This window comes from Aulonocara stuartgranti (genome assembly GCF_965226115.1).
Source record: "Aulonocara stuartgranti genome assembly, chromosome: 9".
Classification (NCBI taxonomy): domain Eukaryota; kingdom Metazoa; phylum Chordata; class Actinopteri; order Cichliformes; family Cichlidae; genus Aulonocara; species Aulonocara stuartgranti.
The window spans coordinates 30,445,471-30,470,958 of NC_138960.1; the positions used below are offsets into that span (position 1 = coordinate 30,445,471).

The 25,488-nt window shown below is 40.3% G+C and overlaps 1 protein-coding gene across 1 annotated transcript in view; it reads left to right on the forward strand.

The window, feature by feature from the left end:
• ofcc1 (orofacial cleft 1 candidate 1) overlaps positions 1–25,488 on the forward strand; it is a 77,081-nt gene that overhangs the window by 18,896 nt on the left and 32,697 nt on the right. Inside the window, exons 12-17 of the mRNA XM_082547155.1 lie at positions 2,463–2,705; positions 5,784–5,932; positions 6,241–6,355; positions 7,178–7,475; positions 13,247–13,338; positions 15,129–15,274. Coding sequence (XP_082403281.1) covers positions 2,463–2,705; positions 5,784–5,932; positions 6,241–6,355; positions 7,178–7,475; positions 13,247–13,338; positions 15,129–15,274 — 1,043 coding nt within the window. The remainder of the gene's footprint in view (positions 1–2,462; positions 2,706–5,783; positions 5,933–6,240; positions 6,356–7,177; positions 7,476–13,246; positions 13,339–15,128; positions 15,275–25,488) is intronic.

The following is a 25,488-nucleotide window of genomic DNA, read 5'->3' on the forward strand; positions in this document are numbered from 1 at the left end:
GCGGTATATTGTTGGCATGGTCACTTTTGACCATTAATACACTAATCAGGGTGAGTATTATTTACAATCAAATCAAATCAAATCACTTTTTATTGTCACATCACATGTGCAGGCACACTGGTACAGCACATGCGAGTGAAATTCTTGTGTGCGAGCCCCACAAGCAACAGAGATGTGCAAACACAACAACACAAACGAGCAAAATACAAGAATGGCCAACCTGAAACTAATAAATATATGTACAATATATAATAGTGTATGCATTTCTGGATGTGTATACTAAATATTTTCCTACGTGTGTGTGTGTGTGTGTGTGTGTGTGTGTGTATACACATTTTTACAAATTAAATAGTAAAAAAATAAAATAAAATAATAATAATAATAATAATAATAATAATAATAAAATATATAAAATATACAGAGTTGAATATGTGCAAAATATGTGCAAAACAAGTGGCATTTATATACAGTGTGGAGTGCATAATATTAACATTCATCTTGATGCATGCTCAATCATCCAGGTAAGTAAATCTCCAAAAGTTGATTCTGTTCATCTGGATGAACATCAAAAACATTACGTCGAGATGAACAGAATCAACTTTTGGAGATATTAACATTCAGCCATTTTTGCCAACGTCATATAGATTTGGTTGCAATGGCCATGTACTCACAATGCTGTTCTTAATATAACACCCCTGCAATGACACAAAAATACTAGCCAAGAGTAGAGAATATATTAACAGAAACACAGAATATTTTCTGTGTTTCTGAGTTTCTGTGTTTAAATCTTTGCATTTTAGCAACAAAGTACTAACATGTGTGAAATATAGTGTGGTGGTGGTGGTGGTGGTGGTGGTGGTGGTGGGGGGGGGGGGGGGGGAGTTGCAATCCAGCTAGAAGCCTGCAGTAAATGATGTTATGATGTGAATAAGCAGAAGTAGATGGAGTCAAACTATAAGCTCAACTTTTCTTCTAGTTTTTTAAAAGTGGTATATTGGCTGATATATATATCACCAATAAGACAGTTTCTCCTGCTGGTTTTCAAATAATTATAAAATATGCAGTTACTGGTTAAATAAAATAAATATATATTTTTAAAAAATGACATGTGCACATAAGAAAGCTTATATTCCGGCTGGTTGTGGTGATCTGTGATTGCTATCAGGTGGCTGCAGTGCTGCTTCCTGTTTGATGTGTGAAATCAAAATGGCAAATGCTGTAAAGTGGCTTATGGTGCATGATGTCACATCACACACACACCAACATGCACATGCTCCACAGGGTCTCATACTTTCCAGACTCCCTTGCAAGTGCCCCTGATGGAACATGAACTCATGAGTGGAGTTGCTGTAATCTTAACCTACACTTAAACTAAACTCAAATATGAATTGCATTGAAATTTAGAAACAGCACATAATTACATTGTACAGGTTATTACAACGTTGCCATGCAAAGGCAAGCAATGGGCCAAATTTACTGTTTGTGCTAAAAAAGTAAATAAATTGTGACTAAGGGGTTTCTGTTTAAACTAGATTGACTTTTCATCCACTGCTGTTCAACAGATGCCATAGGACACAAAAGGCTAAAAAGTATCTACATTGTCGTCTGATTATGTTTCATTAGAACAAAATAAAAATGACTGTCTAGCCTGCTTAGACTATTACTCATCCTAAGCTCTGAAACAAGGCACATGTCACCAAAGCAAACAAAGGCATTTGCAAGTGGAATGATGTAGCCTGAAGGTTAACGGGATAATCTTAGTAACACAAGGATGGGGTTTTTTTTAAAACCAGTCGTCTGAATAGGGAATCTAGTTTCGTTATCAAGGAATGCTGGTATTCCCTTGAGCAAGGCCTTGAGCTTTAAACGCTGAGGGATTGAATGGAGATATGTAGATAGGAGATTGTGACTTTACTGAGCTTGTCTTTAGTGGAATCACATTTGAAACACCTGTAATCTGAGTATTTATTTTTTGAGAGATAAAAATGTAATTCTTGTTTGAAAGATATACTCGTATGAAGGTTTTTAGTTTGTTTGTCCATCTGTCTGTTTGTTTGTTCTAATGATGTTGCCACCAGCATTAAAGTAAGGACAATATTTAGCTTACATGATAAATAATACAGACGTTAAGATGCCATTTGGCAAACTCCTCAGGGGGTCTCATATATCCTCAGCAGTCAAAGACACTGTTGACAGGCAAAATCTATTAATATAATTATTAATTGCCCCGTAGTTTCCTTAGCATACAATAATTTATATTTATATTTAAGTATAGAGAAAAGCTGTTCAAATAGAATTTGACAAACTTTATTTACACTCACAGTTATTTACAAAGTTACAGAAGTCTTGGTTCAATAAGGGTGTTGATTAAATAACAGTATTTTCCCTAAGAAAATATTTTTATAATCACAGTTTCCACGAATAAAGAAAGATAATAAAATCAAGCCTGTACTTTTTTGTAGGCGGACCAGAGGACTGCTCCCCAGCCCGTGGAGGTGTGTGTGCGTTGCCTAAGAGCCACGAGGGACAGACTTCCCAGGGGTCTCTATACTGTCAGAGTGGCACTTCACAGCCATCTAGGGGGTCCGGCTCTGGCCTGGTGCAGTAAGAAAGGGCAACATGTTTGGGCAGCGTCTACTGAGCCCACTGAGCATCGGGGACGCTTCTACGACATTGACCTCCACATTAACCAGAGTCTGTTCATGGTAGCCACAATTTCACTTTGTATAAGCTGTGTTTAAGCATCAGGGCAAAGCATGGGGTGTGCTCTAATGGGGTGATATCCACTGAGCTCTGACAACAACAAAAAAGTTTTAATTTTAGTGTCATACGTCTTTTCTCTGTTGACAATAATACAACAACACACATCAGGGAAAATACACACAATCTGTCCCTGGTTGTGACTATTAAGTGTTAAGAAATAGTATAAATATAGTACAATTTTGTTTTGCAGTTGACAATTGGAAAACTTGAATTAAATTTTTATTTTTTCAAAGAAAAATGGAACTAAATATAAAATACATCTTTCACCGGGAAGCAATTTTGACACTGAGGAGGCAAGAAATTATATTTATAAATTGGTCAAACAATAAAGCTGCACGTGCTAAAAATGACAGAAGCTACAACACTGCATTTCTGGTGCTATTTCAGAATTTCCCTTTCTTCTTCTGCCTTTATTTTCATCAGCTGCAGTGAAGATGGAGCAGTTTCTACACTGAAAGGGTTATGAGAAGTTATATTACTGTAAAGGCAGCGTATGAAAATATGTCACACACAGCCTCTAGGTTTTTCTCTAGGGATCCCTATATGAATAAAACAACAACTTCTCAAACATGACATTTAATCCATGCATGTAAATCAAATCCAATATCAATTATTCATTCATATAGAAGAAATAATGTTTTATTGGAATAAAAATGGAGCACAAATGGAATGAAGCATTTCGTTTCTTTCCTGTGTGTCTTTCAGCATCTGCCACATGCTTGAGCCGGATCAAGGCATATAAAAGCAAAAATAGAAAAGTTAGGCAGAACTGACAAAAATATGTATTTGAAACATATTTTTAAAAATGTCAGCCTACATTTCCATTGCATAATAGATGACTAAATATGTTTTCCCGTTTGGTTCTTTTATTGAAACAACACAGCAGATTACATTAGATGAAATTATGCACATTTTACAACCCCTTTCCTAAACCTTTGGATATGAAGGAGCGGATCTTCTATATAAGCTGTGCTAATCTTTAAAAAAACCCACATACTTATTATAGATGGTCGATATTGACCAGTGGATTAGAACTCTTTGGTTTATTCATTCAGTGATGTGTGCACGGTACAAAAGATTCACAAGCAAAACCTTAAAACAGAAACCACTAAATGCAGTGTCCCTCTTGATCCCATAGAGTCTCATACAGGCTGAGAAAGCATTTCTTCACTGTTGTGATGGCAACTCTAAAGGCCTAGCTGGAGCATTTAGCACATGTGGACACTGTCAGCGTGCTGGTGGGTGTATTCACTGAGCTAGAGCATTCTGATAATATTGTCACAAGCTCCCATGAAACATAAAAGATGGGGTAAAATCTGGCACGAACTGAAAGCAAAACCTGGGCTCTGCGTCAGAGGTAAAAAGAAAGAGGAAAAAGAAAAAGGTTTAAGTACAGCATGGTAAATGCCTCGTGTCACTCTGCCTTCCCTCCTCTCCTCCCCAAGCCCTCAGCTGTGCTTTATAGACAAACCAGTTGTTGTTGTCCTCATTGATAGTAGTTGGAACGTTGATCAGATTTGTCTGAGACTACCAGGATTGGCTTAGCTGGTTTTCTCTCCGTCTCTCTCGCCTCTTGCCCACACGATAGCGTGCGATTTCAGTGGAGCTTGCAGTGCCTTCTAAGAGGAAATGAGGAATTAGTGATGGTAGGAGGAAGCCAGGAGCTTATTTTCCTTTCCTCTTTCTCCATATCTCTCTCCCACTTTTTTTCATTCACCCTTTGCTTTGTGTGTCTGGGTTTGGATTTAGACAGAAACAGTGCCGCTTAGTTTTGAAATGTCTTGGATATGCAGAAGAGTGGGAATGCTTGAAAAGAGTTGAGAAGGGCCGAGACTCATTTTAGAGTTTTATACCGAAAAAGGAAAAAAAAAAAGATCCACATTCTAATTAAAGAGGGGAGGAGGGGAGTGGACAGGAAGAAAATTAGGAAAGATCCTTGGAGGTATATGAATTTATTCTTGTCTTTTCCACTTTTTAAATCTTTTGTCATGTGTTGTGCTTATTGCTAAAAGATCACTTTTTATCAGTTTACTGTAAACTGCACAACTGTAGCCGTTAATTTCCCCTCAGCACTTTAAAAAAAAAGTCAACCTGGATATTTATAATAGTTTAAGTAGATCCTCCATAAACAGAGGAGCAGAAAAAAACTCTGAAGCATATCAAGTCTCACAAACCTCCCACCACATACGCACATATGCCCACGTGTCTACACAAAGGCACTGCGCGCGCACGTAAATGACTATTTATGCAGGTCACATTTCTTACAGTAAATGAATAATATGAATATCCTCAATATCTATAATCTCTGATATTATTCCATAAATTTATGTCCTGAGTCAGACACTACTACCCATCATTTCACAGGTGCATACCAAAGGCTGATTTACAGGGGGGGCGGGGGGTTGAAGAGAACGGGATACAAATGATTTATGTGTTAAAACAAGTCCTCTGCATTTTCCATTACAACTAATAAAGGGATAAAATATTTCCACCCAGTGATGGATGATGTCGCACGCACCTCACTGTCAGTTCATTTTTTAAGCAAACCCACCGTTCTCTGGGTAAATAAGAATGTATGTGTTTTCCATTGACTGCTAACCACTAACAATTTTTGCTTCGCGCAAGACACCCTTGATATTATCAGTCTGATTGATGATGGCTTCTCTGAATCACAAATTCGGTAACTGTCAGCTCACGCTCTACAACAGCAAACTCGAGTTGCCCTCTTCGCAGTGTTTGATGCCGCAGTCTTTATCACGCCGACATCTCCTTTTAGGCAATTTTCTGAGCTCGATGGGTTAGAGTGGCAGTTTAGAACGATCCTAAAACAGCAGATAAGTTACGGGAGGATTCAAGTGTAGGATGTAGATTAAAAGGCAGTTAGCATGAGATACTCTGCTGTTGATGTGTCTGCATGTGTGCATGCGTTAATGCATGCGCCCTGGAGGCATGTGCGCTCAGCTGACTGAAACTGTGAGCAACTTTCTTCTTTCCTTATATTGCTCTGTATGTTTATCCAGGTCTTACCTTCCACCTGTAATATCATCCCTTCCATGGTGCTGGTTTTCCAGCTGATCACAGCACCGGGAGACAGAAGTCACGTCAGCTCTGCGTTGGCCTGGGCAGCATTTCCTGCTTGTGGGCCAAGTCTCGGTTTGGTCGAGGGCAGGTGAGTCAAAACCACTGTGATGAACAGCAAAATGATCTTCACGTGTTTCCCTCTGTCATTCTGCGAGTTTCCCCCTAACTCAGTCCAAAGACAAGTTCTTTAGCTCAAGCGTGTTAGTTTTTAGCATGTGCACCCTGCCTCTCTGCCCCCCCAGTTACCCCAGATAGGATAACTGGTAATGAAAATGGATGGCTGTAATTCATTTTCAGAGAAAATACCTGCAGTCCAAAAAATGCAACCTGCAACTTTTATGAGTGTTTCTCATCAACATTTCTTTGTACAGTGACAGGTTTCTGTTATGTGCACAGGTTCAAAACGCCACTGGTCAGGGGCGAGCCCAGCACACAGCTGGACCAGTTTAAAAAGATTGAAGCCCTCATCTCCTCTGATCTCGACCACTGGCTGTGCAACCTGTATTTTCAGGTGTGTGTGCAATTACGAAACCCCTTGTTCACATGTTTGTTTTGATGACGCGAACCTCTCGATTATTCTATTTAAATTCGTAATTGCGTGCAGGTACAGTATGTGCGTGTTTATTTTTTGGTCTCAGTTATAAACCATGTGCTTGTGTGTGCCATTTTTTTGTGTCTTTTTCACTCTGATCTTCTTCTTTTATTTGGAATGTTTAGGGGGCAGAACGGTGGATCTGAAAAGATGGGGGGTGGATTTTTGGATTTTCAACGATAAAAAGCTTTTACAGAGAAATTGAAAATTGGCCCCAGAGAGCAAACAAGAACCACATCTTTACCCAGCAATTCTGAAAGCATTAGAGCTGATGCATTGATTAGATTAGTAAACATCTTAATTGAATTAAAAACCAGAACAAAGCTCTCTGTCTTGGATTTGCTTCTTTATTTGTCCCTTTGACTGTGACATGTTGTTTGTATTACTGCATTATCATTACTGTTGGTACGGTTGCTTTGATTGCTGTGGGATATTTTTTTTGTATCTCTGCATATGCACAGCACAACAACAAGCACAATATTCTTGTCACATTTATAGATTTAATTGAATTGTTTTACTGCACACTTTGACAAATGCTAGTAGTTCTCTGTGCCTGCAGTTTTGAACACCTGTAATGTTATTCATACAGCAAGATGTTCTCCCACAAACAATGATGATGCAATGGAACATTATGCACATAACTACTGATTATTACAAGCTATTAATGTTCACTGAACACATATGCAGACCTCTGACACACGCAAAGCAGGCCTGTTCCTCTTCTGGTTTCTTGTGTTTTAGGTAAAGAGACTCCCACCCGGAGCATCTCGGAGACCAGAGCACTGCATCACTCTATCGATCCCCACTTCTAAACAACCTATCATTCCCCAATCTGAGGTCCACCAGAACCAGCTGCCACTCCAGCCCAAGCCCCCATCGCAGCACCAGCTCTGTCCTCAGCTCGTTCATCCCCAGTCCCAACAGCAGCCCTGTACAGACCCCAGCTGCAGAGCGGGAGATCCCTCTGTGGTACATTCTCACCGGGGGTCCCCTCTCAACCTGTCAGCTGATTCTGCTTGCTCTTCCTCATCTCTGCCAGGTAGGGCTCCGATGTTACAACTCCCAACTATGCCACAGTGTGGAGAAAATGTCACCCTAATGTCACCAACACTGGGAAAAGAAGAATGACAGGCCTCCCTTACAGCAAAGCTCCACTGAGGTGAATGTGCTTGAGGGTAGGGTTTGGTAGGGGAATGCTTGACAGACAGACATTATATTTGTTTTCTCAGTTAGATTATGTGTAAAATATATAGACTCTAATGTTAGTGTTAGCATAGGCAAAGTATCGTGCACAACATTAGCAGAACCTGATAGTTGACAGACATTTAGATAAATAAAACCACCACTTCAGCAAGCAAACAAAAACCTGGCATGTAAAGTGCTGGTTAAATAAGTCCAATCAAGCTAGCTATCGGTGAACAGTGGTTAGCCTAGCTGCCATGATTAGCACAACAAAGGTTTTGGAATTTATAACCACATTTTCTTCTTTATATTCTGTGTCCAGCTGAGCCAAACCAAACATTTTACATGCTTACATGACCTGGAAGACACACATTGCTGTGTTTTGCGGTCTGGCTTTGGTTCACTGTGGATGACTAACTTATAATTACCGAGTTCGAGCTATAAAAAGAGCTATATAGCAATTTTCTGCCAGTTGACTGAAATTCCTTCTTTAAGTTCAATACATAGTAGGTGCTTACATGCTGCAATGCATTTCTGATTACCATCTTAACTTCATCTGCCTTTTTATCCACAACTCACCATTTCAATAACATCCGGTTAGCTTTATTTTATATGATTTCTCCTTAGGAAGATAAGATATAAAACAGATGATGAAATTTTAGATTTAGTTATGAGACTTCATCTTGGTTCAGTCTTTACTGTTGCTTCAAGTCAAGGAGAGGCTTTTAGAGTTCGTGTGTTCCCTTATGTATGTGTGACCTCTTCCTGTGTCCTGTAGTTACTTCTTTAAATCTTAACACAAGCAAATCATGTTTAAGTGAGGGATGGGCGCTCCTTTGCTTCCCTTTTACAGCATGCAGAGATAATATCCTGTGTCATACAACGTAGGTATTAAGGTATCCTTCAGCTACGTAGGAGAAATGTTTTTTTATGGTTTCCTTGCTTATGTGGTGGTCCAACCCAGGTATATTAGTAGAGGGCCCGGGTTAATATAGTTTTTGCTTCATTTCATTACTGAAATGGAGTGAAGTGATATAAGTATGAATCTTACAATGTCCAAAGTTTGAGCTAAGCGATAAAAATGCTGAAATCACATATTTAATCATAACCACATTTAATTGGGGCTAATGATTTTGTTGATAATAATAATGATAATATTAGAGTCCATCTCCTTATTTTAAAAACATACTAGTTTTAGTCATCTAGCATTCTGGCCATTGCCACAAATCAAGTGCAGACTCATTTGGTATTGATCCTCAACAAAGACGACCGGCTAGCTTCTTTGTTATTAATACACTGGCCTTTTTTTCCTTTTCTCGCTTTCTTTCTTTCTATTTTTTTGCACGCACAGCTCATCTTTATTTAACAGTCCTCAAAAGTTTCTGGGGTGCTCTGCTTTAAACATCACACAGGCTTTTTAATTACAAATGAGTTGTGACAGGTCTGCTGGGTAGCACCCTGGCCCATTTTAAACGTGATGCCGGCTGACAGCTTGGCAGTGTTCTCCCAGCACTGAAACATGTGGAAGAAATTGGTCTTTTACATTTCACAGCTTGTCGCTTCCTCCGCTGGCTGACCTGTGACCCCCCACAGAGATCCTAATGCCCACAAGGGAAGTGTCCCCAACGAACTGACTGCCTTTCCAGAGAGAAAGAAAGAGAGCGAGGGAGGGAGAGGAGCACTCACTATGGGAGATTTATGTTCTGCCACACAAGGCAAAAGGTACCAGGTCTCTTCACCGCACACGGCTTCAAACTCTGGCTTGCACGCAGGCAGAGATGTCAACACACACGCACTCGCGCGCACGCACATTCTCACAGGTGAGGAGGTTGCTTGGGAAGTGAACCCAATCCGCAAGTGAAATAACGGATCAAAAGGTGTCCTGCACAACACCTCATCTGCGCCGTTCCCTAAGCCGACCTGACGTTTGTGCCTCATTTGCATACAGATCCGTTCATGTTGCATTACCTCTGGAGCGAATTATGGTGTTCAGATGGGGTGATACGTCAAGGTTGAATGGAGCGATTGGATGGACAACTTTAACCTAGCCAAAAATGGAAATCCAATTTAGCCAGGAAAAGAGGATCGAATTACCCCCCTACCCCACCTCCTTCTCAGTTTTTAGTCAAGTCTGAGGGTTTTCAGACATTTCTTTCCTATTTCATGCCTCCCTGTTTCTGATGTCTTCTGCGTGGAGCTCACTTTCTCTCTGCATGTAACGCCTAGATTTTCCTCATTACCCATTTGTCTCTGAGTCAGGACAAGTATATGGAGATCTCTTGTCATTGCGATAATCTGCACAGTGCAGAGCTTGACAGTGAGACTTGAAGATTGCATTCCTCGGGCCTTAAGTTAATTAATCCCCACAGAAGAAACACAGCGTTGGTGAGGTGTCTATACGGAACGAAACCTGACATCCCAAACCAAGATTATAACTCTGACGAGTTTCAATCAAAACAATTTTATGTGGGCATTAATGTGTTTCTGTTTCATATTATTATTATTAGCTATCGGATGGTAATAATCTGATTTACGTCAGTTGACTTGTCCAAGCAGAACGGAGTGTATTTGGCTTTTTACCGCAGTGATCAGCTGGAGGCACAATGGGTTAAGTGACCTTTCGCATTAACTGAATGATCCAGTTAGTATGGGTTTACTTGAACCCAAATGACTAATTAGATTAGCATCTTGTTTCATGATAGCCTTTAGTGGATCACTGTGAGCATGCAGATGAGTCTGCTGTAACTATGACACTGCTTCCTTTTTTTTCTCTCGTTTTTTGAACTCATTTATTTATTTTATCCCACAAAGGCATCTTAACATCCATCCCCTTGAGCATAGATGGTGATTTCGAGGATTCCTCATCTCATCTCTCTTTTGGAGCATTGCCCTTTACTTTCAGGATGTTTTTTCCCCCCTCCAGGCCACTCCCAGTCATCAGCATTTCAAACCGCGATGTTACATCATAAACTCTCAATCAGCCGCATGCCACTTCCTGATGATTAATTCGACAACGTTAATGTCCAACTTCCAAATGTATGCAGAAACACACATTTAAAGCTTTACTTTAGTATAAGCAGACTGCATGGGACAAACACAATGGAAGGTGAATTCCCAGAAAAGTGAAGGCTGTGTTTGATTCAGCAGGTGCGATGTAGACAGATTTAACCTGCATGACCTACAGAATTTACCGGTAACTCCTGATATAATGGCACATAACTATTTAGACATTAGTATGCACTGCAGTGTTTGATAGTCATTAAAATGCAATGGATTACAAGAAAGAAAGAAAAAAAACTTGAGTGAAGCAACAATAAATCTGCACCGTATCATAGCAACCTCAACATGAGAGCCTGACAGACTCAAGGGTAATCCGTGAGTTGCTAACCTTCGATTCCTCTGTAAATTTGGACCAGTCATCAGGCAATTAAGGGCCTAGGTGAACAAGAACTGCCATCTCAGTCTGGTTCCATCTCACCAGTAACACAGTGATGGGGTCTCGACGGTGTTACAGGCCTCGGGCTTTTCTCTTTACTTGGCCTGTTTTTGTGTGTAAGCAAGAAAGAAAAGAGGCGCGTTGAGTTATGCGTTTTGTGAGGTAGACTCTTACATTTCTACCCTGGAAAATGTTTGTCCATATATGCAAGTTTCTACATATTAATATCTTTGCCTTTTTGTGTGTGGGTGCATCAATACAGAGTGTGTGTGCGTGTGTGTGTGTGTGTGCAGTGGATGAGTATGTGTTCTGGTCTTATAGCTCAGAGCACAGGGGGGAAAACAAGGAGTTTGTTGTTGGCCTTGGGTGCCCAGGGAGGCTGGAGTTGTGGCAGCTCTAGCACTCTGAGTTCATGGACGTAGCCTTTAGCTGTCAGAGCTGTCGATGCTGCCTCCGCACTGATTCTCGTTCCATAGCGTCTGAGCGTAAGCAAGTGGGGCCTAGTGTAATAAGTTCGTGTTTGTGTGTGTGTGATAGTACAGTCTCTGAAAAGATCCTAATCCACGGTGGTCCAAGTCTGTGAGTTTATGTGGTTGATGCTTCAGCTAATAGAGTATGAGGGGTGTGTGTATTTGTGTGTGAGAGCATTGCATTGTTCTGACTCAGACTGTCTGCACATGAACACAGACGTAGTGCTCATGTGCAACATTAAAAAGACTTCTGTCCAATGTAAACTAAAGTCAGCAGTGTCGCTGTGTGCTATTTAATCCGACTATGCTTTTTAAAACAAGGTAGGGTAACATCCTATAGTTTACAAAAAGATTATTTGATTTTTTGACACTTGAAGACCTGTACTTTTTTATACTCTTTATACTAAGACACACCAATTTGACACAACTTTAAAATCACTTGTCTAATATTGTGCAAGTTCTTTTCATGCCACCAAACCAGTTCTAACCAGTAAAAACTGGCACAGAGGATGTCTGAAAGTGTCCCATGGTGTTTAGATCCTTTAGTTCCTGTGGTTTGCAGGGGTGGAGTCTCTGTGCATACTGTGAATGCTCGATTGGATTGGTAACAAGGGAGTTTGAAAGACCAGGTATATTTCTCAGGCTCTTATTCTCCTTGTTTGAGTCATTACTGAGCACTTTTTGGCTTAGAGTCTTCTGGAGGGGGTCACTGAAACCAGAAAGGGCCTGGCCTGCAGTGACTAACAAGAAAGAGAGCAAAACATTGCATTTAACAAAGTGGTCAGTTCTAGTCACCTGCTGTTTTAATCTTGTGGCTGGCAAGTGTGTTTATCCCAAGCCCTGATGTGACCACACAACTGAGTACACGGTTATGTAACGTCTTTATAATGTAGAAATAAAAATTTTATCCTGAGAATAGAATAACTATAACACCAGGGCAAATGTTTACCAGCAAAGGGGTGGTAATTAAAAACTACATCAGTGTGAAATCTGATTTCAGACTCTGTGAAAAATAGAGGTGAGCAGAATCTTCCTGCCATTTAAATGCAGTAAAAATTTAGCTGTCAGGAGGATTTCTGATGTGTGGCTAATATTTAAGTTATTATTACTGATATATTTAATCCCACAGCAGGAGAAAAATTATATCATTGCTGAGGCTTCCATATGTATTATATAGATGTGATTGGTTCCACGGGGGGAAAAAAAAGTTTCACATAGTGAGATTTTTACATGTATCAAGCTAAGGTTTACTTAATTGCAACCTCCAGGCAAAGCAGGAACCCTTTTTTAAATTCTGTGAATGTTAATATGCTAAATAATGCAGATCTTCGACTCTTCAAGCATGAGACACACATCTGGCGGCTTACCATTTAAATTACAGCAAGAAAAAAAATGCGAGACAGAGAAAAGAGAAAAAGAAATGGAGGATGAAAAACACTTCAGAAGAAGGGAAATGATGGGAAAATGTGTGAAAATGTATCATAACCAAAATTTAATTTATTTTTTGATTTTTCATCATTTGTAATTGCATATATATCCATATCTATATATCTTACTGTATCTCCCTATATATTTTTTCTTCCCCTTTTTTTATTATATGTGTATTAATATTACTCAGGCCTGAAATTATAATGATAAAGTGTGGTATGCAAGAGAAAACAACCTTAAATATTCTTTTCCTCTTTACACTTACTGCACATTATTTCTCTTTTGGGCGTGCAGGCAAGAATTTCTCATCAGGAGCCATTTCTGGAAGCACCGGAGAGAAGAGTGATCCATGCAGGGAGAAAGCAGAGGGTGGGAATCACTACAAGGTAACACTGTGATTTAAGGGGAAGTGTTCCCACCCTTAAAATGAGCACCCTTTCTGCTTTCCCCTTCCATTCCCTCCCTTTCCTTCCCGCCCCTCTCTGCGGCCTTGCGCGCACCTCCCCGGCTTATTATCTGAGATTTGTCAAAATACATTTCACACTAACAGGTATTTTTCAGCCTTCAAAGCCAGTTTTGATCTGCTTGACAAGCCAAAGCAGCTCAAATTGTGTGAAATCAGCAACGCTAGCCAGGCCTCGCCTTTTTTTCTTCTTCTCCAAACCGTTCTAAACACGCCTCTTCCTGGGCTACAGACGACTTAAGCTAAATTAATCAAAGCCTGCGTGTTACCTGCCATACTTTGAAGTGGTAATTGCAAAATTACTCCATGTGCTGATCTGGCATTGCTGCCTCCCGGTCCGCCCCTTCCATTGTGCCTCTGCTGCGGCCTTTTGTTGTTGTGATGTTATTGTTGAGGTAGTTAGACGCCTATGAACAACATCAAGCCTCCTTCTCTCAAACACATATACCCACCACCCTTTCTTGCCCGTCTTTATTCCTACTAACCTCCTCCTGCTGATGTACAAGAGGCTCTTTGGACCACCATTAATCAGGGATGACCTGTTAAATAAATGAGTTTGTTGATATGAGGTTTTATATCTCTGCAGCCTCTGCAGACCATGTTTTTCCTTCCCCTCTTGGCCTATCTTTAAAACCTTGCTAACTCTGTCAAATGTCTTGGTTGGAACCCAGTTGTCTAATGATTAAGTGGAGTGATCTCCAACCTGCCCCAGCCTGGAAGCGCTAGGGATCAGATTTCAGCCCTTCAACCTGCAGTGCAGGCCTAATTAAAATGAATTTTCTCCAGGCGACCACTTTGCCCACAGGGCAGGAATTCAGCTATATACGGAATCCACTCTTAAGGTATTGCATTAAATTTATTGTGTGGAGACACTGGAGAACATTGTGGTATATCTCCTGCATTCCCCCCCCCCCCCGTCTCTCTGCCTTTTTCTCTCACTCTTTTCCACCTTTTTATTGTGATCATCACTCTGGAATCCAAGCTTGCTTTGGCAAAGATTGCCCTATGAAAACGGATGGAGCTTTTATGGGACTCTGCCCATTTACTACTTCCTGGGCCTAGTTTATCTCAGAGGGAGAGACAGAGAGGGATGGAGGAAAGGGAAGATGAAGAAAAAAATAAAAAATAAAACGGAGAGAGGTAGAGTCAGAAAGGGGTGGAAAAAAGAGGCAGCTTGCTTATTCCAAACTGTGGGTCTCATTAACATACATCAGTGTGTATTTCACAACTTCAAGCAGAAAGGCACTAAGCCCACCCAAGGGCAACACAGGCAGGGCTGACACGGCCAGGGAAAGCAAGCCGTTAACATGTTGGCGGCTTAACAAATAATATCTGCTCCCAAGTACCTTAGTGAAAAATTTAAAACCCCACTTCCTAACTCCATTTGACTGTGTTTATGACGATGACAGTAAACGACTTGTGTGGAAAAAAACAGTGCCAGCTGCTCAAATATCACATATTTAACGCCACCATCACTGTACGCATGTTTCCCAAATGAACTCAAGTTGAAGGATGGCATGCCGTATGCGATTTTGCCGTCATTCTTGTCTCGTGTCAATTGAGGCGCGGGTGAGATATAGGAGAGGCTCCAAAGCGCCACGCACACTGTCACTGTCACCGTGTGCATCCCCCAAGATAAATTCAGAGGCCTGTTTCCTGCTTTGATTACAAATGACATCCGCATGTGTTCTCCCCGATTTCTGCTCCTCACAGAAGAAGCCAATCAAGAAGACAAATAGCTGTGGCCCCAGCATGAGCGGCAGAAGTGCACCGCCTCGGCAGGCAGACAAACAGAAGATGCAGCCTTCAATGGAGAACCTCTCCGCGGAGGAGATGGAGGAGTATACATTCTCCCTACAGTAAGTCTCACCACTCATTATCCCGGCTCAGCCTTGCAAAATTCAAATGTGTGGGGGAAAGAAAAGAAAAAAAAGCAAAAGAAAGAAAAACGTGGGTGACAAGTGGTTTCTGTGCCTCACAGACGCTGAAATGTACAGCATCAACCAGACAGACTCTGACAACAAGACGTGCCTAGAACACCTCCTTAACAGATATAGATAAAGTAGTCGAGTGTCTTTCGAGGGAAATCCAAATGAGTTTGTATGTGGTATAGCTTAAATCGCATATAACTCAATTTTAATTTCCCAACATAAACAAGGCACACTCAAAGCAATTTCCAGAGCCTGGTGGCCTCATCTGTCCCGAAGGAAAGGAAAGTACTCCATAAGAATTTGGTGAGGAATCACAGAAATTCAGCTGCCCACAATACTATCATTTTTATATTTGATACTTTCAGAAGTCACAAGTCCTCTTTTGTCTGTTAATTAAATCTGTACTTGCCTACATTTGACTTAGATCTCAAGACTACACAATCAACAGTCAGTGTTTCTTTGTGCTTTGCTTTTCAGGACAAAATAATCAGTCGTATTTCAGCTAATTTGCTTTGTGACAGTGTCGCATTTAAAGCCAAACCAAACGCTGCTCAAGCTACAACAATAATGTCCCCGTGAATTTTTGTTGTTGTTGTCTCCCAGTCCTCTGCAAAAATGCGTGGAAATTACGTTTCATCTTTATTGTGGCTCACAGCATTTGATTTTAATGAGAAAACAAGAATGTATGAAATACAAACAGAGCGCCGAATTTCAAACACCTCGGCCAAATTTGCTAAAAGCATCCAGGTAGCACCCGCATGCCCATGGAGCATCAAAACAGACTGAGAGCAAAATTGCTTATTTCAACAAGAAAAGTCTCAGGTATTTGTTTTTATTTGAATGTCAACTAAATTGAGGGGAGGAGATTACCATTACTGCACTGGGGGGGGGAGAGTAAAGACAGCGAGAGAGTCTACTGTATGTATGTGCAAGAGAGACATAAAGCGAGCGCTCCCTGGAGATTTAAAAGTACCCATGTTTCCTCATTTCTGGGAGTTTGTAATTTATAGCTGCTGGTCACATATTAAACAAGATCAGAGACTACTCCCTGACATCTTCTGAACATACTGAGGGAATTCAAATGATTACCAGCGTATCCTGCCAACAAATGACGACATAGAGACTATCTTGAGGGAAAGTGAATACAAAAAAAAATAAAAAATGAACACAGAGCCCGGGCAGACTGCGCACAAAGGGACACAATTAAATGGTTTTCACGATTATTCATAGTGCCGCTTTTTACCTCTGAGCAGTTGCTGGGTTCGGTGAGATGAGACATTTCTGTCAGTTATAGGTACGGATTGTATTGAGTTGGAGACTTGGCTGTTCCCTGATGCCCTGTGAAGGTGCTGCTGCTATTGATTTCATCTTTACAAGCACACACATTACAGTATCTTTGAGCTAAAGGCTGATAATTTTATTTTATTTTTTTGCCCTCACCTAATCAGACTATTAGAAAGATACAGTGGCAGTGCTGGCTTTCACGTTAAAGACGCAGCAGTCTCTCATCTGTCTCTCCCGCTGTGTTGTTTGACTTATTCTGGGTTTGTCTACATTACCTGAGGACTGACAGAGATGCCGACAAAAGGGATTATTTACAGATATTTTTTTATTTATTTTGCCTTAATGATGTCATCTCGCCCCGCGTCGTCTTTTGGCATTTTGGGAGCTCGGGTTTTTATCTCTGTGTCTGTGTTTATGTGCATCTGTAGACGAATGTGAGAGACAGAGGGTGTGTACAGTATTTTTTGACTATGCAAGCGAGTAGAGTATGCACACACACACACACACTTGCCTGTATATTCTTGTATTTTAACTGAGGAAAGGAATCATACTGAAGTGATTGAGGGATATTACTGCCATCTATTGAGCCACAAGAGACTGAGCTCATTGAGATTTTTATAAGGCATCCTGACACAAACGTGCAAATCAGATGCTCATGCATTATTAAGCAAAGACTTTGAAACAGTAAGATTCAGTTCAGACAGTCGGAGAATCACACGAGCGGTTTGACATAGTGCATTCATTTATGTGTCGCAGTCAGGAGCACTTTATTCATCAAGTAAAATAAATGCAGCGCGATGAATTGGAATGAAGTGGGCTAATGTCTTAAAGAGATCTGCAGTATGTATGGGACCTGTATACAAGTGCTTAGACTGTGTGTGCGTTACAGGTGGGACTGTAAATTAAATTAAAAATTTTTTTTTTTAAATGTATCAACTACATAAAAACATAATACTGATACAAGTAGAACCAAGTCGACACGAATGAAAACTACTAGAGGTTTTATGTAAAAGTTTTTTTTATTCCAAATGGTGACAACGTCATCTACTTTGACAGAAATACTGCAAAGTACATCTTTTGGGAGGAGATGTTTCCAATGGATATGATTGTTTATATATTATAGTACACACATGTATATTTTTTATTTAAAGTCTTTGTTTCATTGGGTGAGGATCAGGCTTTCTTGTGTAATTGTTTTCACATTTCCACGCTGGTGATCTAAAAAGGCATAGAAATAAAAAATAATAATAATGAAGTCGAAAATCAAAGAAAACACTATGCTATGCACTTTTTTTTAAAAACTGCAGGTATTGACAATTGCAAATTAGTTCTGGGCAAATGAAAAAGTCTGAAAACATGTCAGGAATGATCTTTTTGTCAAGCGTTACTGTGCCGCTGATATCTGTTTGAACACGCTTGAAAGACTCCAGCCGACCCTCCAGTTTATTTGATGTCTACAAGTGTAATTTTCAATACTCCTCTTTTTTTCTCACAGAATAGCACTGAGCAAAATCAAAGCACCTGATTCAATATGGCTGTTGTAATTCGATCGGGCCAATTTAATGCTTTTGGTCGAGGATAAACATGCTGAATTAATTTTACACTTTAAAGACTACTTTACATTTTGTGTACTCAGCACGGTGATGAGATACTAATGGTAGCTCACATTCGACCTGTGCAAACCTCATCATGTGTGATATTGACGAATTATTACTAATAATAATAATTACTATTAGTTGTTATCTGATAATATATACCCTATTCCTATGTAGTGTACCACATACTTACATGATTATTATCAAATTGCTATAGTGTCGTATTATACCTCATCAATGTCACCCAACTATTTTTTTTTCCTACTCTCGATTTGAGGAGAGAAACCTGTTTTAATCAAAGTCATTCTCATATAGCAATTAGATCTAATTAGTCCAATTATCAAGATTCTAATTACACTGAAATATATCCCCTAAATCTCATATCAATTATAGTATGTGTGACTCGTCCTGATCGGGAAACATGAAGAGCGACAGTGAAGACAAAGCTGTGTTGAAGGTAGCAGAGAGCGTTTTCATTCTCTGGAGGACAACTGGCTGCAGAACTGTCCCCATCTGTCCCCAAAGCTTTTATTACAAAATGCTGTTTGGTCATCTGGGGATAAATGTCGCTTAACCTTTATCTAGTTGTTTCAAAATCTGAACTATTTTGCTGCTAATTATGATGCCATGATTAGTTACATGCTTGTTTGTCGTCTCAGTTAGATAAGTTGAATGAATAATAATAAATACAGTTTCAGCTGTTATTGCTGCAGCTATTAAACACCACCGTTAAGTCTGGACTCAAGGAAGGAAGAAGCCACTGCGGTGACAGTGAACTAGATTAAAGTTAGGTTGAACTTTTGGTAGCACAGTAGCTCATATGCTAATAAGTCTCAAACAGGTACACAAATCCACACACACACACGAAATCAGGAGCAGACCTTGATTGTGTAGCACAGTATGTTGCTATAGTGGTGGAGTGTTATACTGTAGGTGCACTGGAAAACACACACGCACACACACACACACACACACACACACACACACGCACACACACACGCGCACAGCCTGCTCTTGCTGTGGAGTCAGAGGGAACACACTGACCTAATTTCCCCCAGTTAACTCGCCTCGTTGGGGACCAACGTTCCTCTCCACCCGTTTCCCCCAACCGAGCCTATAGGAGCGTCCCTGATGTGTATCTCTGTGTCTCTATCATTCTGTGCCCTCCATCTGTTTGAGTATGTTTCCTCGCTCAAATATAAGATTCCAAGTTAAGTGTTATTCTATTTTACGTGTTTATAACAAGGGTAACGTGCAACCCCGCAGTGCCGCACGCCTGGGAAAGACCAGCAACTGTCGTGGAGAGAAAGAAAGCCGAGCCTGAAGTTGTGTACAGAAAAAAGGCAGAAAAACACCTGAAATAACACCCAGTTTCAGGCTGTCAATCCTCTGCAAACTGCAGCTACGAATCACAACTCTGTGCAAGGGTCAATAAATTCTGATGTAATACTGGTAGGATAAGTGGGTGGAGACATGGTGGTGCTAGTCACCCCTCTCTAGCGCTTTCCAGGGCTCTTTCCTGTACTGAGAGGGCAGGGAAGTGTCTGCGCTTCTGCATGCCCAAGTACCTGCTTGCATGTGTGAAAGAGTGGCCCCTGGCTACCACGGCCCGAGTGCACATGTTAGGGGTTTTTTTAGTGGCCAGACGTGCCCTGGGTCACTTTCAGATCTCACAGACACATACTCGCAAAATCAACATGCCGCTTCCTTTATGGAAATCAGAGCTGTCACATCCTTGACAGACTAACACTGCAATATGATTGGTTAATTCACACTGATGGTGTGCATCAGTGGGCGCATACTGCGGTCCCATTGGTGGTCTGGGTCAAATGAATGCGCTTCACACTGACACGTGGGAAAGAGGGGAGGTGTCAGATACTGAAAAGTGGCAGGAGCTATATGTAAGAATATATGAGTAATCGCATATGATTTGTGCATGAGGCCTTTGTGTGCACTTGAAAAAATAGAGCTAAGCCAGAGATGGCACTTAACTTACGCTCTTCCTTTTTTCTTTTATATCTGTAATCACTAGTTCCCCAGCGTTATATAAACACATAACTCTTCCAGAAATTACAAGTTTTACATGCAGCTATGTAACAGCCAATGCACTGTAGCACAAACATGCACTAATGGACTGTGTCCTGTGCAAATAAATGTGAACTCTTAGGAAAATATTACTGACAGGCAGCTCTGATACTATAACTGACAAGCTCTCTGGATGCCGATGTAATCAGAAGTTGCAGTTGCCTACTGCAGCATTTGTATATATATATATATATGCATGATGTCATCTGCACACGTTTTAGCTATTATTATCAGCAATAAACAAAGGTGGAGCAGGCCTGACAGGCATTTACCTTCTTCTTATATTTGCTTGGAGACAGTTACAGTTATAGTATCTATAAAAAAAACATGATCTTTGTTAATCCATATTTGTGTTGAGGCTGGATTCCTTTGAATGAAGCATTTGAATCAATAACAAAACATTACATCATTGAACATAATTGGCCCCCATTAGTGGTAATGTATTGTAACAAAGCCTGGGATTGGAAAAAAAGTGGTTTGAGAGTTATAGACTCCTACTCCAAAAGGCATTTCAGGCCACGTCTTCAAGTCAAACATCATCTTTGCTTTTTGTCTTTAGCACTCACTTAATTGATCTCTGCGTACCCGCACAGTTAGACTCTATAGCTCTTTATTATTTCCTTTCTTCCTCTCCCTCCCTCCTGTTAATTCCGTCTTTATCTCACTTCTCTGCCTCTCATTTTCTCCATCTTTCCCTCTCCATCCTGTCTCTATCTCTCTGGTGACAATGTCCTGCAGTTATGAAGCAAGGTCAAAAAAGTGAAATCCATTTAAATACTGATGCAACTCTCTGGAGGGCCATACATACATTCTGCAGCACCCGTCCCTGTACACCTCACACAGATTGCTGAATGGATGGATGTGGAACATTTATTTGTTCTGCATTTATCGCTTATTGTGTTGCACATCCACTGGCACCCATATCTGTATTTTCTCAGCGCCCCCCAAAAATCTAGAGAGAGAGCGAGAAAACAACAACCTGTTCTTCATTGTTGAGCACAAGGGTGGTGGTAGTTGCACCATTTGTGTGTGTGTGTGTGAGTGTGTGTGTGTAGCACTCGCAAAGTCAGTATGTGTTTGTCCATCCCAGGTGCATCTGCATTTGAAATGTTTCCACCCTACTTTATGGTGCACCAAGGGACCTGCCATTTCCATTTTTAATTCCCTCTCGTGCTAAGTCAGGCACTCCATAAAAACGCCACATGTTGCTCAGCAATGAAACAGCTACCTCATTTATGCATCTAAACTATTCCAATGTGTGCGAGGAGGCCAAAATGTTTTTGCAGGAGGAGTTTAGGCAATGCAAGAGTCAAGTTGCTAAATTATGGCTCATGATCTAAGACTAGTTTATCCACAAATATGAGATATGAGACGGTTACATGGTTTGACTTGTAGAGCCGTTGTTATACCTCTCATCTATGAATGTATCATAGATATTTTTACTTTTTAAAATTCTGTTCTCCATAACTTCTGTTTAATTGCAAGTAATTGGCTTGATTTTTAATTCTGATGTGTACAGGTTTTATTACATGGCAATTGACTCCAAATACCTGCCACTGTGCTCCAGTTTTGTCAATGGAGCTCATTTAGGGTATGTATATACTCTTTGGCAGATTTGCAAAATAAATAAATAAATAAATGTGCTTATAAAACCTCAACATGTTAAGGTAGTTTCACTTGGAAAAAAATAAAGCAAAGAAAAAAAACAAATGAGAGGAGGGAGTACGAGAGAAAGAGTGAGCACAAAGTTGTATCCGATGCATTTTTTTTTTCATGCTTTCTGATTCTTTTTTTTCCTTGTATAAATAAAAGTTCTCACAAGATGATATAAAATGACTCAATTATCTAAAAGCCTTACAGGCACAGAGAGATGCTCTGTCCAAGTTGTTATTGTGCACACACACATACACGTTCGAGGTGCTTTGGAAAATGATACCAGCTTAGAAACCAATAATTATCATTTAATACATCTTGTGGGAGCGTGTTTCTTTATGGTTTCCACTTTGTAAGCTTCGTGCATTATATTTGGCCCACCTGTGCAAAGCACTGCTTCAGTGCCAGAACTGCAATAAACATCTGTACTTCTGCATGAATAAAATTTAAAAATAAATACGTTTGTTCACATAATTGAAATGCATACACGTGAATTTTATTTACACAAACTTCTGAAACTTATTTGGCAGTTTTAGTTAATAATTCTTTATTGTGATTTTTTTGCACTCGCATTATAGATCTCCTACAGAACTAAAGAAACCACTTGCATGAAATGCAAAACAGCTTCAAGAACTTTTCAAGCTTTTCAGGATCACTTGCATTAGAGTCAAATGTCAAAATAATTATTAGTATTCAAATATAACTGATAACATCCACTTCTTTGGTTTCCAGGGACAAAAGGCAAAAAAAAAGTGTTAAATGAAAAGCAAGACATAAGAAGCTGGAGCAGTGATGGCTTTGGCAGCGATTCAATTGAAACAAGTAATAATCTGTTGGGGACCCGTTTTTGTGGAGTATCCAGCTGTGGGAGGCCAGGGAGTGCCTTGGTGTGTCTACTTTGTGTGTAACAGTGATTATGCAGGTGGCATGCCAGGCTAAATTAGTTAGTCTAAAGAAGCCAAAGCGCTCCCAACTACTTTTGGGTGCCAACAACTTGTAAAATGTAACAATGTTCTGACAAAATGATAGATATCTCATGCCCGGAGTGAGCAATGGCTGGTTAACATTACACAAGTATGTTTCAAAACATTGAAACAAAAAGGCCATTTAGTTTAACATCTAAAGCAAAAGAGGATTTATTACTTTTATTATTCATTTTGTTTATCATATTGTGTTTGTTTTGTTGTAATTTAAGACAGTGATGCTGGATGCTGTTGCTGGGCTGACTGACTGACTAAAGTGATATAGGTGTTTAGTCTCGCAGCTTTGGGTGTGATGCCTGTGGTATGTTTTGATTCAGCTTTGTGGACTCTAGTAGCTTAGGTCTTCCCCTCTACATGCCCCATCATAACTATCTACACTGACAGCATACTGATGCACATATACAATGCCAATCAAATTTGTGAAAGACCACTTAAAGCACAAGTTTTATTCTGGACGCTCTCACCACTTTTAAATACACAGTTATCCCCTCACTAATTGTTCTCTGAGTTACTTGCTCTCTCTTTTCTTGGCTGATAGACAGCGTTCTTTGTTTTATTCCAGTTAAACGCATTTTGCCACTACCTGTGTCTGCAACCGTCATTAGCCAGCAATGCCTCTAAGCTCTCGATGTATCACATGGGTACTGCAAACACAGGTGACAAGGCTGACATGATGACCTATAAGTTTCTTTCAGATTACCAAAAACCTTTCACCACGTTCCAAGCCCTAGCAACGCCTTAGACCTGATTGTGTAACGCACGTAGGACAGATGACAGATACACTCCTAATTCAAAACAAATGCATTATCAGCGTTCCTCAGAAATGAAATATAAACAAAGATGTGGTATCTTGAGTCCTATCTCTTGACAGAGATAATCACACTTCCATAATCACCACAACACTTATGCATCTGGGCCACTAAGAAAACAATTACATTATCTGTCAATCTCTTAAGTCTATTTTCACAGTGGGTTTTTTTTTTTTTTTTTGCTTTCTCTGTTTCCCCAACAGCAAACCGTTCATCGACTAGGTGGGAAAAGAAGTGTGGGAATTTAAAAACAATGCCGGTGGCCTAAATAAGAAAGTGACAGAAAATATCTTAATCCTCCGAATAAAGGGATAAGTCCAAGACTTTAAGTGGTCTGACACTGGAGGGTTTAAGCCATCGGGGCTACGCAGAGGGAATCTGCGGGTTACCTTTACTCCCTACAGCCCTGGAGCCTTCACACCATAAGTGTGCTATTTTAAATGGAACACCCCACTGTACTCCCTCCCCCATCCACCCTTCCATCTCGTATTACCCGTGCCGTCTTCAAGGTATAATGCATGTCACTACTTGCTTTTCGCTTTGTGCTATTTTTAAGAGCGTAGCGTCTGTTTGTTGTCATAGCGTACAACATTAAGGGACACCAGCCTGGGAAAACCAGTCCAGGAGATGCTTCTGACAGAAACACGCTAGTTAAATCTGATTTACAGGCCTTGGCACACTCAGGAAAGATTTGGAGTGGATGATGAGTCCTTTTGCAATATGCTTTGATGACACGGGTATGAAGAACAAACATATCAAAACTAAGATAATGAGCAAACAGCTTCTGGCCCAGATTTCACAAAAGCATTAAAACTACAATTAAAATATAGTATTATGTCCCATGCATGCCTGTTGAAATGGTTGGTTTCATCACTTGGCCACTGTGCCACATACTATCAGCCATTCAGAGGACAGGCTGTGATATTGAAATGAAACATCCTTCATCCCTGCGAGATAAAAATCCCACACGTCCGCCCGCTGCCTTCCCCTATTTTTCTGTATTATACTTTTGTAATTGGAGGTGCCATAATGAAATCAATTCAGTCGGGATAACAGATTTCACATCATGTTACCGGTTTCCTTTAGAAGGGCCCGCTTCGTGAAGACGTCTAAAAATATTCCTCTTTCATGCATCATCAATATCTTCATTACATGAAAGATGGACGTCAGATTGTGTTTGCTGTTTCTGCGCGATGCCAGTTGACAGGGTAGCATCTCGCCTGTGTCTGCGACACACTGCGTTTACAGGGATTTGGAGAGCATTTTTTGTACAACACAGTGAAGTTGCGATAAAGCTGGAAGTGCTTTTGTGGAGAAGCATGAGATGCGTTTGCTAAGACATCATCTTTCTATCTGCGTTTTAACTCCAAATCTTGTATAAAAGCACTGAATTGGATCTTTTTCAGTGATAGTAAACAAAGACTTTGGCTGAATAAATATATATATTTACTCTGTGTGCATGAGCAACCAGTGGTTTCACACAGGAAACACGCAGTTTATTCGCAGTGGAGTATACTTTAGTTTAAGATCTCAAACAGAGAGCTGAGTGATAACAGACTTTCATGACACATTTAGCCCAACAGGATAAATGTTATTTCAGCCAAGCTCGAACATTTATCAGCCCAAACTCTTGACTGAGCACCTTTTTTTTTTTTTCAATGAATTCCAACTTTTCCCACATGTACAGCAAAATATACCACTGCTCTAAATAGCATCCACTGAGGAAACTTGAT